At 43.7% G+C, this 16,240-nt stretch overlaps 1 protein-coding gene across 1 annotated transcript in view; it reads left to right on the top strand.

The window, feature by feature from the left end:
* Positions 1 to 16,240, top strand: part of LOC133473745 (MBT domain-containing protein 1-like) — an 83,304-nt gene that overhangs the window by 25,595 nt on the left and 41,469 nt on the right. The window contains exons 3-6 of the mRNA XM_061765345.1: positions 8,833 to 8,966; positions 9,060 to 9,174; positions 9,701 to 9,783; positions 9,853 to 9,970. Coding sequence (XP_061621329.1) covers positions 8,833 to 8,966; positions 9,060 to 9,174; positions 9,701 to 9,783; positions 9,853 to 9,970 — 450 coding nt within the window. The remainder of the gene's footprint in view (positions 1 to 8,832; positions 8,967 to 9,059; positions 9,175 to 9,700; positions 9,784 to 9,852; positions 9,971 to 16,240) is intronic.

Raw genomic sequence — 16,240 nt, 5'->3', positions numbered from 1 at the left:
AATGTTTTTACAGTTCTGGTATTTACACAGTCAGGAAAACATGAAGTAATGCATCAGTAGTCATCAGTCAAGTGTGGATATTCTGCTTTTATATCGATTGACAGACAGGCTAACAGAGTTTATGTAACCAATGATGAAATGATAATATTTCATGTACAGTGCCCTCCAAAAGTATTGGAATGGCAAGGTCAATTCCTTTGTTTTTGTTGTATACTGAAGACATTTGGGTTTCAGATCAAAAGTTCAGAATTCTAGCTGTGTTAATGTGTTAAACAACTAAGGACAGAGCACCTTTTGTTTGAACCCACCCACTTTTCAAGTGAGCGAAATTATTGTTTCTAGCTGCTCAGGCATGCCCTTTTAGATTGATTTCTTAAACATTAGATAGTGCTTGTTTTTGTCTGGGTTTCACCTGTGAAAACTGCATTTTGTTGTTAAGCAAACATGAAGACCAGAGAGCTGTATATGGGAGAAAAGCAAACCATTTTGAAGCTGAGAGAAGAGGGAAAATTGAGCCTATCCCAGCTATCTCCGGGCGAGAGGCTGGGTACACCCTGAACTGGTCGCCAGCCAATCTCACTAATAAGAATAATTTCTACAAATATAATGGGGACCTCGCAGGTCACTGCTTGGCCCAAACTAGAGCTGCGAGCAGCTATAATCGGGCCCTCGTACCCCGCCCCCGTTGGGGTCCTGGCAGGTTGGGGTATTGGGACAATGAAGTAAGGGCCGCAAATTGCAGTAGGTTGGACACCACGCTGTAGGACAAGTGCAGAGGTATGGCCCATATTGAGTAAATCTGGGCCACACAAAATGTTGATGTATCTGAGGACACTTTTGATGATCTCTCCTCTCAGCTGGCTGCTTGAAATCTTTAACTGACAATGACAGGCTGGCCACCCAGCAGTTCGTGTGTAATAACAAATCAAGCAGAGCCAGAAGAGCTGAGCATACATTCAGAAGACTAAAGGGCAGATGGAGATGCCGGTTAAAACGCAATGACTGCCATCTTAGAAAGGTAAAGTCTATGGTCTTAACATGTTGTGTTTTGCATCATCCGTGTAAACTGAATGGGGAAGACTTCCCAGTTCAATGGGGATGTGGAAGCCCCCTTGTTTTATTAACCTCCAAAAGTTTTTCCAACCCAGTCATGTTCATCCATCCATCCATCCATTTTCTGAGCCGCTTATCCTCACGAGGGTCGCGGGAGTGCTGGAGCCTATCCCAGCTATCTTCGGGCAGGAGGCGGGGTACACTCTGAACTGGTTGCCAGCCAATCGGAGGGCACATACAAACAAACAACCATCCGCACTCACATTCACACCTATGGACAATTTAGAGTCTTCAATTAACCTACCATGCATGTTTTGGGGATGTGGGAGGAAACCGGAGTGCCCGGAGAAAACCCACGTAGGCACGTGGAGAACATGCAAACTCCACATCCGTGGATTGAACCCAGGTCTTCAGAACTGTGAGGCAGACGCTCTAACCGTGCCGCCACCAAGTCATGTATGTTGAGTAAAATTGTTAAACATTGATAATGCATCATTGCCCACAACCCTTTGAGATTTTCGGAAATATAGGTCACAGTCTTAGATGTTTAAAATGTTATATTGAATCTAACGTCACTCAGTGCCCGTAAATAAACACAGTAATACTGTTCAAAATGGAGAGTATTTTCTGCGTAGCATGATGAGAGGCTGCAAAATGAAAACGGCACACAGTTGTTGACGTTGTGCCTCGTTCTCCTCTTTTCGTCCCCCAAGTTCCTCCTCGTACTCTGCTGTCCTTGCACACATTTTCACAACACTTCCCAAGACCGGAAACAGAATGCACATTCATTCAAGAGCTGCCATTGACTACAACTCACGGCCAGGCACTCCACACACAGAAGACTCCCTGACTTGAGCTTACGTTCGAGCTAAAATGTTCCTTAGCTCTGTCATCTGAAATGCTCCTTTGTCCTGTCCTCTTTCATCTTTGCTGACATCACAACAGCCAATCACCAGACACGAGCAACTCAACATCAAAGAACATCCATAATCTCAACGCTGCAATAATAAAAATAAAATAATAATAAATAATTACTACTTGCTGTATTGTTCTATATTGTATTTTTTTAATAGTTAGTTTCTATTGTATTAATTTGCCTCGGTGGCCCCGTTGGTGGCACACCAACGATGTAGAAGGAAATGACGACATGGAAATAAGGCATTTTGGTGAGCAATGGGAGGAATGTGGTTGGGAAACGCTCAAAAACAATATTTTGTGTAACTGCAGCAAAAAGGTCATGCAATATTTACTGCATAAGCGAAAACAATAATAAAAATTGCTGAAAACAAACAACATCGCCCTCTTTCCGAGGAGCCGTTGGATGCTAGCGGCTGTGTGGGCGGGTGCGTGCGTACTAAGTCACAAGTAAATAAATAATATATGAAAAAATTCCACTAAACAATAAATACAAATACATACAGTCGTCGCAAAAAACATTGGCATGCCTGGGGTGACTCTTACATGTATATGTAAAAAAAAAAAAAAAGCCTTGCAATATTCTGGCATATAGAAAACAGAATACATTGTAGTCTGATTTTATGTCAGACATTCAGGGGGGGAAAAAAGCATTTGTGTGTTTTTATAAAAAGCCGTGGAGCTACCTATTTCAGTAAGCAAAAAAATAGTATAATGACAAAGTCGAAAAACTGTATTAAACTCGTCTTTCACAGGTGATGATGAATATATACCCGTTAGTATTGTTGTATTGTTTGTTTGTATGTGTTACTATGGCGTTTATGTCTAAATATGTTATTTGAAGGTAAATCCCATGTTTATTTATGAAAATGTAACTTAGACAAAATGCAGAGTGACATATTAAGCAGTGCTGCTCCCACCTAATGTTTTATATGTACCCCAACTATGCGTCGTTGAATAAGTATTACAGTAGAAATAATCCTTTATTGTGCACAACAATGTAAGAAAGAGAGAAAGATGTAGAGAGACAGAAAAGAGAGTGAGGTAGGATTTTATGACCTGATAGGCTATTGTTGGTTAATTATGGTGGGACTTTTAAATACTGTGAATGTTACATTTAAAAGGCCGTAGATAATTTTCTTTTGAGTTTAGGATATGGGTTGTAATTACAATTTGGTAGGTGTCAGGATGCTACACGTGCCTGCCAAGTTTGGTCGGTGTAGGTGTGACGTACCACAAATAGCTCTTTGATGAACTGCATCATCAACCTTGCGAAAAAGGTCGAAGCTTCCGATTACGAAGTCGCAGGTCGCTTCCTGTTGGGTTTAGTGTATCCGTGCCTCTGACATTTTTGTATGTCTGGGGTCGATACAGGTGTGAGCCTATTTTTTTTAGCTCTAGGTGAAACATACCACGAGACTGATCAAGTTCAGGCATTTTCGGTTTTGTGGCGAAATATGGAATGAATTGTTTGAAGGCCCGCCCCCGTCATATAGTTTGTCGGATTAAAAAGCATTTGATAACCTTTAATGTCCCATGTCTTGAGATGATATACACCATGTTTGAAGCGAATCGGATGAAAGTTGTAGGAGGACTTCAGAAAACTATAAACCCTGAAAAAAATTGTAAAATTTCAACCTTTTCCCCCTCAAAAGGTCATAGATCATTTCCTGTTGGAGTTTTTTGTGCGTCTGGATCTCGTACCAATTTTCAGAGCCGTAGGTCATAAGGATCACCGAGTTGTCCTTTGATGTACTTTCGGCATCGCTCTAGGGGGTGCTGTCGGGCCATTTTTTTTAATCAAATCTTTCAGCAGGCCCGATGTGTGTGCCAATTTTTTTTCCAGTTATTCTGCACATATAGTGCCTCAAAATGGCTTCGATTGTGATGACTAATAATAATAAGAATAATTTCGACAAATACAATAGGGACCTCCCAGGTCACTGCTCGGGCCCTAAATAATAATATTAATAATAATCTCTACAAATACAATAGGGACCTCGCAGGTCACTGCTTGGGCCCGAATAATTATAATAATTTCTACAAATACAATAGGGACCTCCCAGGTCACTGCTCGGGCCCTAAATAATAATATTAATAATAATTTCTACAAATACAATAGGGACCTCGCAGGTCACTGCTTGGGCCCGAATAATTATAATAATTTCTACAAATACAACAGGGACCTCTCAGGTCCACCTGCTCGGGTACTAATAATCATTTCTACAAAAACAATAAGAACCTTGGAGCGGTCGCTGCTCGGGCCCTAATAATAATAATAATTTTTACAAATACAATAGGGACATCACAGGTCACTTGCTCGGGCCCTAATAATTTCTACAAATACAATAGGGACCTCGCAGGTCACTATTCAGACCCTAATAAAACAACTTTTAATGAACTTGGCAGCTTGTACCTCTGATATCTTAATGATATTGCAATTTAAAATGGGTGGAAAACTCTTGTCTTTAACTTGTTAAATAATGGCTCTCAACAATTAATCCATTATCAAAATAGTTGTCCATTAATTTGATGATCGATTTGTTGTCGATTAATTGTGACACCTCTAGTTGACGTTAATGTTGGTCGCTAAAGGCCAAATAGCTTACCGACTCTGAGATGACTGTCCCTCTTCGTCAGAAATTGAATCAGCAAGATTGTGCTTCCTTTCAGATAGGGTTGGTCACCGAGAACCGATTGGAACCGGGACTATCGTTCCGGTTCTCCCGGAACCGTTCAAATTTAAAAATGTCGGTTCCCAGTTTCGATGCCTAGTCCTCCAGCCGCGAAGAAGTGGCATAAAGCAACTAAGAAGCGGCGTAAACCAATGAAGAAGAATGGGCACGATGACATGCTTGTGCCCAACGGCAGCGGCGGCAAACAAAAGTGTTTCTTAACTTTGTTGAAATTAATGACCAGTCATCTCAGTGCAGCACTTGGAATAAGATTACATTGTGCAAAGGAGTTTTTCCCGATGTGTAGCGTCTGACGCGCTCTGAGCCTCAGCCTACACCGCGCGGAGCGTCAATGAAGTCAGCTCTCAGTCAACTGGGTGAGTGAAACAATAAAATACATCTATGCCAACATTGAGACAGCTAAGGTAAACCGTTGCTTGCACTTTTGCACTGATGGGTTTTAGCATTTATTTTAGTCTTCAAACCAACGTAAGCGCCGATGCCCAAAAAAAAGCTAAACATTGGGCTAAAACAATAAGCACAAGGAAAGATGGGATACTCGCTGTCGAAATCGAACAAAAACAAACAAAGAAAAACAATTAGGTTTTATAGAGGACAGTAGTGCTGCACCCTGTGAGGGAGGAACAGGACAAGCTAGGACAAGACAGTTCTTGATATCATTTGTAAGTATATTCATTCGATTATTATTTAGTCTATGTTTGGGTTCATTGACCAATTTGTATTTGGTTATTCTTTCTCACACTCAAAAGTGTGACAACCCAATATATAATTCCTTCTTTACTGTGGTTCTTTGTTTATATTTGATTTGAAAATGTTTTTTAAACTCCCTGATATATTTCTTTTGGATTCATGATAGCGGTCATGTTTTGTTTTATTCTATTATTTAATTTATGTCCAAATGAAAAGGACATTTTATTTCAGTTCACAATTTAGTTTTAAATGAAAATGACATTTTGAATATTGCAGTATTATCGCATGTGGCCTGACCGACCTCAATAAATGGACCTTTAACTCATTTGCAGCCCTTTGGGATCTGTATTTGAGTACCCGCTGGCATATCAAAGGCTCAGCTGATCGTGAATTAACATAGAGATATTAACAAAGGATTAAAAATAATAATAATATAAAAGTGACAAAGCATTAAAAACATTACTGAAATTAAAATCGGCAGAATTTAAACACATTTAGTGCTCTTGTAATGTTATGGGTCAAATTAACTTATTTGAAAATCTATTCATATATTCTGTTATATTAGTATTAAACTCGAAACTCGTTATATTAGTATTAAACTCAAAGGCGAAGAAGAGGTGGAAAGCGAGTTCTTCGCCAGAAGGAGAGGAGAAAAGCACAGAGGCTAGAACTGAATGTGGGGACTTTGAATGTTGGGACTATGACAGGAAAATCTCGGGAGTTGGTTGACATGAGGATTAGGAGAAAGGTTGATATATTGTGTGTCCAGGAGACTAGGTGGAAAGCCCGTAAGGCTAGAAGTTTAGGGGCAGGGTTTAAATTATTTTACCATGGTGTAGATGGGAAGAGAAATGGAGTCGGGGTTATTTAAGAAGAGTTGGCTAAGAATGTCTTCGAGGTGAAAATAGTATCAGATCAAGTGATGAGGCTGAAACTTGAAATTGAGGGTGTTATGTATAATGTGATTAGTGGCTATGCCCCACAGGTAGAATGTGACCAAGAGATGAAAGAGAAACTCTGGAAGGAGCTAGACAAAGTAGTTCCGAGCATCTCAGACAGAGAGAGAGTCGTGATTGGTGCAGATTGTAATGGACATGTTGGTGAAGGAAATAGGGGTGATGAGGAAGTGCTGGGTAAGTACCGCATCCAGGAAAGGAACTTGGAGTGACAGATGGTGGTAGACTTTGCAAAAAGGGTGCAAATGGCTGTAGTGAGCACTTTTCTAGAAGAGGCAGGAACAAAGTGTGACCTACAAGAGTGGAGGTAGAAGCACGCAGGTGGATTCATCTGAAGGAGGTTACCGACTGTAAGGTAGTGGTAGGGGAGAGTGTGGCTAGACAGCATAGGATGGTGGTGTGTAAGAAGACTCACGGTGGACAGGAGGAGCTTCCAGAAGATTGGACCACTACAGCCAAGGTGATTAGAGAGACCGGTAGGAGAGTACTTGGTGTATCTTCTGGGAGGAAAAGAGAGAAGGAGACTTGGTGGTGGAACCTCACAGTACAGGAAATCATATTAGGAAAAGTTGCTAAGAAGTGGGACACTGAGAGGACCAAGGAGAGGCGAAAGAAATACATTGAGATGCGACATAGGGCAAAGGTAGAGGTGGCAAAGGCCAAACAAGAGGCATATGATGACATGTATGCCAGGTTGGACACTAATGAAGGAGAAAAGGATCTATACAGGTTGGCCAGACAGAGGGATAGAGATGGGAAGGATTTGCAGCAGCTTAGGGTTATTAAGGATAGAGATGCAAATATGTTGACTGGTGCCAGTAGTGTGCTAGATAGATGGAAAGAATAATTCGAGGAGTTGATGAATGACGAAAATGAGAGAGAAGGGAGAGTAGAAGAGGCAAGTGTGGTGGACCAGGAAGTGGGAATGATTAGTAAAGGGGAAGTTCGAAAGGCATTAAAGAGGATGAAAAATGGAAAGGCAGTTGGTCCTGATGACATTCCTGTGGAGGTATGGAAGCATCTAGGAGAGGTGGCTGTGGAGTTTTTGACCAGCTTGTTCAAGCGCGTGAGAAGATGCCTGAGGAATGGAGGAAAAGTATGCTGGTGCCCATTTTTAAGAACAAGGGTGATGTGCAGAGCTGTGGGAACTATAGAGGAATAATGTTGATGAGCCACACAATGAAGTTATGGGAAAGAGTAGTGGAGGCTAGACTCAGGACAGAAGTGAGTATTTGCAAGCAACAGTATGGTTTCATGCCTAGAAAGAGTACCACAGATGCATTATTTGCCTTGAAGATGTTGATGGAAAAGTACAGAGAAGGTCAGAAGGAGCTCCATTGTGTCTTTGTAGATCTAGAGAAAGCGTATTACAGAGTACCCAGAGAGGAACTGTGGTACTGCATGCGGAAGTCTGGAGTGCCAGAGAAGTATGTTAGAATAATACAAGACATGTACGAGGACAGCAGAACAGTGGTGAAGTGTGCTGTCGGTGTGACAGACGAATTTAAGGTGGAGGTGGGACTGCATCAGGGATCAGCCATGAGCCACTTCCTGTTTGCAGTGGTGATGGATAGGCTGACAGATGAGGTTAGACTGGAATCCCCGTGGACCATGATGTTTGCAGATGACATTGTGATATTTAGTGAAAGCAAGGAGCAGGTGGAGGAACAGTTAGAAAGATGGAGTCAACCGTCCAGAGCAATGGTGAGTGTGGTCTAAAAGTGAAGAAACGGGTCCAAGCAGGTTGGAACTGGTGGAGGAAGGCGTCAGGTATGTTGTGTGACACAAGACTCTCTGCTTGGATAAAGGGCAAAGTTTATAAAAGTGGTGAGGCCAGCCGTGATGTACAGATTAGAGACAGTGGCACTGAAGAGACAACAGGAAGCTGAGCGGGAGGTGGCGGAAATGAAGATGTTGAGGTTCGCTCTCGGAGTGACCAGGTTGGATAAAATTAGAAATGACCTCATCAGAGGGACAGCCAAGGTTCGATGTTTCGGAGACAAAGATAGAGAGAGCAGACTTCGATGGTTTGGACACGTCCAGAGGAGAAATCGTGAGTATATTGGTAGAAGGATGATGAGGATGGTGCTGTTAGGCAAGAGAGCTAGAGGAAGACCAAAGAGAAGGTTAATGGATGTTGTGAGGGAAGACATGAGGGCAGTTGGTGTTCGAGAGGAGGATGCAGGAGATAGGCTTACATGGAAAAGGATGACGCGCTGTGGCTACCCCTAAAGGGACAAGCCGAAAGGAAAAGAAGAAGTATTAAACTTTTCGTGATTAAATGTAGAGTGGGTCACATAGACCCATGAAAAATGCTGGGAAGGCATACTGTGGAAAATACAACAAGAAAATACAGTTAATTCAACAAATGAAAACCAAAGGTGGAAGAAGACATTTAAATGTTCCATACATTTTCTCTTTACTCGTCTGTATTTTTGTAATTGTTGAGAGGGATGCGTTTTCTGTTTAAATACCCATTGACTTGACTGCACACTGTACTCGCGTTTTCTTTTGTGCCACAGCCACCTGTGAGATGTGTGGAATGATAGGAGTCCGAGATGCCTTTTATTCCAAAACAAAGCGTTTCTGCAGTGTTTCTTGTTCCAGGAGCTATTCTTCCAATTCCAAAAAAGCAAGCATATTAGCGAGACTCCAGGTAGGTGTTTGCTATTTCCTAAAACTGTATCTACAGGATAGTATGTACAACAGTAAACCAAACACATACTCTGTTCTGTTTGGATTTTACAAGGGCAAGCCTCCAACAAAAAAAGCAAAAGTATTACAGAAGCAACCTCTTGTGGCAAAATTGGCAGCTTATGCTCAGTACCAAGCAAGTCAACAGAACCAGGCCAAATCAAAAGCCGGTATGTATGATATCTAGGGCTGTCAAAGTTAAAGCGTTAACTCATGATTAATCACAAAAAAATATTGCATTAATCATGTATTAACTCAGATTAATCACAATTTATTTTGACCACACATGCTACCTTAACTGCGGATGGATATCTGAAATGTGGCACAGTTTGCTATATGGTCAGTAATCAGATCAATGCTTACGCCAGCGCAAAGATAAGTGAGGAGACTGACTGGGGTGCTCGGTGGCAAATTTTGCTTTAAGTCATAACGATCGGACTTTTGAAAAAAAGCATAGTAATTTCCAGATTGTGCAGCGGTGAACTCTTTTCATCAAAGTGCAAGTTTTAAATACCATCTCAAAGCAAAATGTAGTACTGTGTGATATATTCGTCAAAATTCAACAGTGTGATTAATCTGACTTAAAAATGAATTGATTGACAGTTCTAATAACCACTAATGATGATTACAAAGATCACAGTACTGTTCTTTTGAATCCTGCTCTGTGCCACAAACATTCATGTGTGTTTCTACCAGTGGTTCCAACTGAAAGTTTTGACTGGGGTCAGTATATCTGTGTCAATAACACATCTGGAGCGCCAGTCAGCTGTTTCAAGCATGTAAGTATGAACATGAATCATTGCAGAGGTTAAACAAGTATTAATAATTTTCCAATAACATCGTTTCAGGCCCCCATGGGGACATGCTGGGGAGGTATTGAAGAAGGGGTGAGAATTGAAGTGCTCAACTCTGACACCAACCACTTGACTAAGGTGTACTGGATAGCAGAAATTGTTAAGCTAGCAGGTAAGACAATTACTGAATGCATTTGTGGTTTTGTGTGTGTGTGTTTGTCGGGAAACAAATTTAGTGTGTCGGCAACTGGCTAAAAATGTTACATCCATCCATCCATTTTCTGAGCCGCTTCTCCTCACTAGGGTCGCGGGCGTTCTGGAGCCTATCCCAGCTGTCATCGGGCAGGAGGCGGGGTACACCCTGAACTGGTTGCCAGCCAATCGCAGGGCACATAGAAACAAACAACCATTCACACTCACAGTCATGCCTACGGGCAATTTAGAGTCTCCAATTAATGCATGTTTTTGGGATGTGGGAGGAAACCGGAGTGCCCGGAGAAAACCCACGCAGGCACGGGGAGAACATGCAAACTCCACACAGGCGGGGACGGGGATTGAACCCCTCACCTCAGAACTGTGAGGCTGACGCTCTAACCAGCCTAAAAATGTTACAGTGGCAGGAAAAAGTAAATGCTTTCTAATTTCTTAAATTTCTGTATAAATTGGTCATCAAATGTAGTCTGATCTTCATCTTCTTCACATGTACAAACAGATTCTGCTCAAACTAATACCACACAAACAATTATATGGATTGTTTTTTTTATTGAAAATAACATGTTAACGTTCACAGGAGTGAACCCTTGGATTTAATTACTCGTTGACCCTCCTTTGGCAGCAGTAACGTCAACCAAACGTTTCCTCTAGTTAGAGATCAGACGTGCAACGATCAGGATGAATTTTGGACCATTCCTCTTTACAAAATTGTTGCACTTCAGCAAGATTCCTAGGATGTCTGGTGTATAATACCTTTGTTGTGGTCAGCATCTCAATTGGGTTGAGATCAGGACTTTGAGTGGGACACGCCTAGGGGTGGGTGATTTATGTTTATATTTTGCCTATGATAAGATCGTGAAGGTTTTAAAGAAATGCATTGAGTATTCATACTGTCTCAAAAAGAAAACAACCGAACGGGTGCAAGGATGGAAAATGATGAGTAGAGAAAGGAAGAGGTGCATAAAAGTCCTTATTCGCAGAATCAGCAGAGATGATTCAGTGACGTGACTCAGTGGCAAGCAAAACACTGCATGATTTCACATAAAGGAAATATGTAGGAGTCCGCATTTTCGCGGATGAAACAAGGGTCTACGTCCCTACCGTGGAGATGAGTTTGACAAGACTGACGTCAGTCAAAATAACTTATCTAAGATGTGCTGAAATTCGGTCACTGTCAAGAGCAGGTCAACGACAAATCTGTTCCACCATTTGCGAATGAACCATAAGGAGTATGAGGAAAACAAGTCCGACTATGCGGGAAAAAAAGAAGAAGTTGCACAACACGTGGAGAACCCTCGCCGAGTCATTTAGCAAACATCCATCCATTTTCTGAGCCGCTTCTCCTCACTAGGGTCACGGGCGTGCTGGAGCCTATCCCAGCTGTCATCGGGCAGGAGGCGGGGTACACCCTGAACTGGTTGCCAGCCAATCGCAGGGCACATAGGAACAAACAACCATTCGCACTCACAGTCATGCCTACGGGCAATTTAGAGTGTCCAATTCATGCATGTTTTTGGGATGTGGGAGGAAACCGGAGTGCCCGGAGAAAACCCACGCAGGCACGGGGAGAACATGCAAACTCCACACAGGCGGGGCCGGGGATTGAACCCGGGTCCTCAGAACTGTGAGGCTGACGCTCTAACCAGTCTGCCACCGTGCCGCATTTAGCAAACATATGACGGGGAAAAAAACGAGTTGCCTGGCCCCCTTGTTAAATCATGAATTGTGGCTTATCACTGTTTTTGGATAATTTTCACTGATCACACCCAAGCCTGATTACTTCCAGACCTGTTCGATCAAATAATCACTTAGAATCATCTTGACAAAATCAAGTTGGACAGATCTAAAAAAGTTGCACTTAAATGAAACGATCCAAAGAAACTCCAGACTAGTCGAGAAATAGTTATTGACATCTATGAGTCTGTATAGGGTTACAAAAGCCACTTCTAAAGCTGTAGGATTCCAGTGAACCATAGGGAGAGCCATTATCCTCACATGGAGAAAACATGGAACAGTGATGAACCTTCCCAGATTGCCTACAAAGATTACCCCAAGAGAACAGCAATGACTCAACCAGGAGGCCACAAAGGAACTCAGGACAACTTCTAAAGAACTACAGGTGTCCTTTGCCTCAGTTAAGGTCAGTGTTCACGAAACAACAATAAGGAAGAGACTGAGTTCCAAGGCAAAAATCACTGTTGACAAAAAAATACAAAGGCTTGTCTTACGTTTGGGGGGAAAAAAAACCCCAAAAAAACATCTGAATGATTCCTAAGAGTTTTGGTAGAATATTATATGGACTGGCGAGATGAAAGTTGAGCTTTTTGAAAAGTGTGTGTTTCATTAGATTTGGTGTAAATATAGCACAGCATTTCAGAAAAAGAACATCATACCAACAGTCAAACATGGTGGTTTTAGTGTGATGGTCTTGGGCTGCTGAGCTCCTTCCGGACCTGGACAGCTTGCTGTGATTGGAACCATGAATTCTGCTCTTTAACAGAAAATCCCAAAGGAGAATATTCAGCCATCAGTTTTGACCTCAAGCTGAAGGGTTGGGCTCTTGCTCGCTTGGCCACCTTGCCGAAGACTGGTTCAGCCAGGAAGCCCCACCTCTCACCACGAGGTGGCGAGGACACGCCTGACCTCCCCCTGCCACAGGGCGCCCAGCCAGCGCCCTGAGCTACCCACGCGGATACTTGGGCAGCTCACGGACGAAGCTCCGTTGGGAGGGAAACGGGCACCGCACGTCTGCGACCAGCGCCACCCACGGGCTTCGGCCTCCCTCCATTTGGAACATTTGGAACTCTTAACATATTCCCCGTACGGACTGGACCGGCCAAACATTCGGAAGATGTACCAGCCTGCCTAAATGGTGTTCCATGCAACGTAAGTCCAATTTGCGGTCTACTAAAGTACAGTTTGGTGCATATTTGGGTTTAAATTAAAGGTAACAGGAACCCCCCCAGCTTTATGCATTGTCACTGTGCATGCTCATTCCACCCTCACATCACAAGTTCAGCCTCCTTTACCAATGTTTATCTGTCCTTTATTTTGCTTTTCTCTTCATTGCTCCCCTGTAGATTACTGTTAGATTTCATAAAATTTTCTATAAAAATCCACTACCTGTATCATTTGTGTGTAGCGTGTATTAGTTGAATAAAAACGTAACCGTCTGTGTGCAAAGTTGAATCTTGCAACTCCGTGGTCGTCTGGTGTCATCTTTGATGGCGTGTCCGTTACATATCCCCCCTTTGTCGGCTCGATGGCGGATCTAGGCGACGTCTCGTTGGAAGATGGCACAGGTTGGCAGGAACACACACAACAACGCAGTTACCCAAGTATATTGCATATCACCCCCCTTATGGCTGTAACAATTGTTCATGGCAACTTCTTACTTAAAGTCAGCCAAAATGTGCATATAGGTGTCGGTGTCAGGGTTGATGTTTGTGGATAGGTGTGCATAGGTGTGTATATTGGGATGGCAGTGAGATCAGTAATTCGGGGCAGGGGCGAAGTTAAAACTATGGGTAAACTAACAAGGTGTAGAGTTCTCAAAAGTCAAACAAAAACGAGGATAAACGCAATACGGCTCTACGCAGGAGAAAGAAAAAGAGAGAAAAGGTAGCTAGCTTCAACTTGGCACATAGGGGGAACAGAGGTCAGGTATAGAACCCGACATCAATCAAGGACATGGAAGGTGCCAAGTAGAGATTCTAATCTTGGGGAGATCTGAATCCTAGTCTAGATTCAAAAGGGGGTAGAGCGGTCCGGGGGTCTATTTAGGTCAAGGAGGAGCTCCTCCCCTGTCTGTATGGGGTTAGGTTTGGGTTCAGTCGTTCTTTTCCGACGGAAAATTTTGGGTCACGTATTTGAGCACTGGTTCAGAAGACCCTGCAAGTTCTGAGTCTTTCGAAGAGCAGGTAGGCGATGCCGAAAGTCATGCAGTAACAGAGACTGACCAAAGCAATTAAGATGTTATCTGCTGCGGACCAGGAGTGCATGAGCGGGAGCTCGGGTGTTATGCCCTCAGTGCTAATGGCGCGTAGGGTGTTGTCAATGTGTGTGATGTCATTCGCCTGAGTTCCTTCAAATTGAATCTGTGTAAGAGTCTCAGTATCAACCTCCAATTTGTACTGATTTAGCTCTCATAATTGTCGGGTGGCAGGTGGGAGAGGGCGACGTCCTCAAAATGTGAGATGGCATCTTTGGGGGCGTTTGATTTGGCAGGGCGAGTCTCATCGTGGTGGTCGTAACGCAGCGTTGCGCTTAGGGCTGGTGTGTTGACTAGCCATTTGGACCCAACAATTTCCACGTGAGTTGTAGTAACCTCGTAGCGAGGCGTAGCTTCTGCTCTACACCGCAACCCATGCTTCATGGGCTTCATGCCACAAATCCCATCCGCTACATCTCGGATGAACGGCTTACTGGAACACAGGTAATTGATGTCTTTTGTGACATCGTGCAGATTTGGCGCCAGATACAGATGAGGATTGCTATTATGATAGGCGACTACCGCGGGAGTACTGATTCGGACCTAAGTTTTGCTTTGCCAGATGCCAACATGAATTACGTCTTTTAGGCGATAGATGTTGCGGGAGTCGAGAGTAACAAGGAAGGATATTTCTCGGAAGTCGGGGTTGACGTACAAGACAGTGGAACTCCCGAGTGAGAAAGACAAGTGGGCTTGGACAGGGCTAATGGGGCTTGCTCTAGAGCTTTAGAAAGGATGCTTTCGACAAAGCTCAGGGGTACCAAGTATGGAGGAATTCTACCCATTGCTACGTTGTCTATGGATGAATAGAGTTCATGTAGCATGTCATTCATCAATGTGGTAACCATCTGTGTGTGAGCATAATCCGTTCGGAGCAGCGACAACAGAGAGGTTATGATCCGCCTATTTCAGTTAAAGGTTGCACTGCAAGCGTCGGGAACTAAGATGGTTTCTCTTAGCGTGTTGCTTAGCAATCAGGAAAGGGTAGGCTGGGTGGGTAAAATGGCATAGAGGTGCACTTTGCAAGTTCCAGAGAAGTGCACGGGGAGTCCGAGGTCTCTCTGGAGAGAGAGAGAGAAAACCCACGTCTAGTTCTGTTTAAGCCATGCGGACCATGTGCGGACCATGTGCATGTCAGTTAGGCTGCAGTCTAGTGAGTCCTTAGCGAATGACGTGGCGTGTTTGATTAGCAAACGCTGTCGTTTGTCATCGGAAATTAGGGTGTCAGCATCCGCTAGGACCTGCTGCACGTGGGTTTCAAAGTCGGGATAAGGGAGTGGGTGACTATCACACGGTGTTACCGGTGCCGGCGAGTTGGTTCGCGAGGAGTCTGAGGGAGTGGGTGAAGCCGCGGGAGACGCGCTTTCGGGTGCAGTTGGGATTGTACTTAGCGTATGGATCACCAGGTGTTGGTCTGTAGCCAGGTCCACTGTGATGATGTCATCACCCTCAGTAGGTCCCACCGGAACGAGAGCAATGTGTCACGAAGAAACAGTGAGTTGTACTCCCCCACAGCTAAGCAATGGGGAGAGGTCTGGTGGGAGGTGACCAATCATGGGGACCCTAAGAGTGAGTCGTGGAAGTCGGAGCAGATCAAGAGGCAAAGCCTAGTAGATGTGGGGATGCGGATGTCGTTCCATGTGTGGTTGTGAGTCAGCAGCACGGTTGTCCGGGAAGCGTCTAAGAGGGGTGTGGCATGCAGCGACAAACACAAGGTCGTTAAACTCCGGTGAAGGCTGAAAGAACGCATGTGGACCGGTTACTGATTGGTTAGGGAGCGTGACCAGTCGAATAGGGAAGTGAACAGTCGACGCTTTTACTATAACTTCATCTTCACTCAAAGCTTCGCAAGCGTCAGGGACGGTTTGTCCTGACTTAAGGTTTAACGGTTGAAAAACACGGTTGGCGGAATCGCTATTAGCGCGTGACGACAAAACATTGTTAATGTGTCAACTTGAACGGTCATAACCCATCACCTGTCCAATACATTCCCAACAGTGAAGCATGGTGGTGGCATGCTGTTGGGGTGTTTTTCAGCTGCAGGGACAGACTGGTTTTAATCAAAGGAAAGATGAATGCGGCCAAGTACAGGGATATCCTGGACGAAAACTTTCAGAGTGCTCGGTACCACAGACTGGGCCAAAGGTTCACCTTCCAACAAGACAATGATTACCCCAAGCACACTGCTAAAATAACAAAGGAGTGGCTTCAGAACAACTCTGTTCTTGAATGGCCCAG

The sequence above is a fragment of the Phyllopteryx taeniolatus genome, unplaced genomic scaffold (assembly GCF_024500385.1).
Source record: "Phyllopteryx taeniolatus isolate TA_2022b unplaced genomic scaffold, UOR_Ptae_1.2 contig_43, whole genome shotgun sequence".
Taxonomy (NCBI): Eukaryota; Metazoa; Chordata; class Actinopteri; order Syngnathiformes; family Syngnathidae; genus Phyllopteryx; species Phyllopteryx taeniolatus.
Note: the sequence above shows the minus strand (reverse complement) of the source record. Positions and strands in the feature narration are given on the sequence as shown.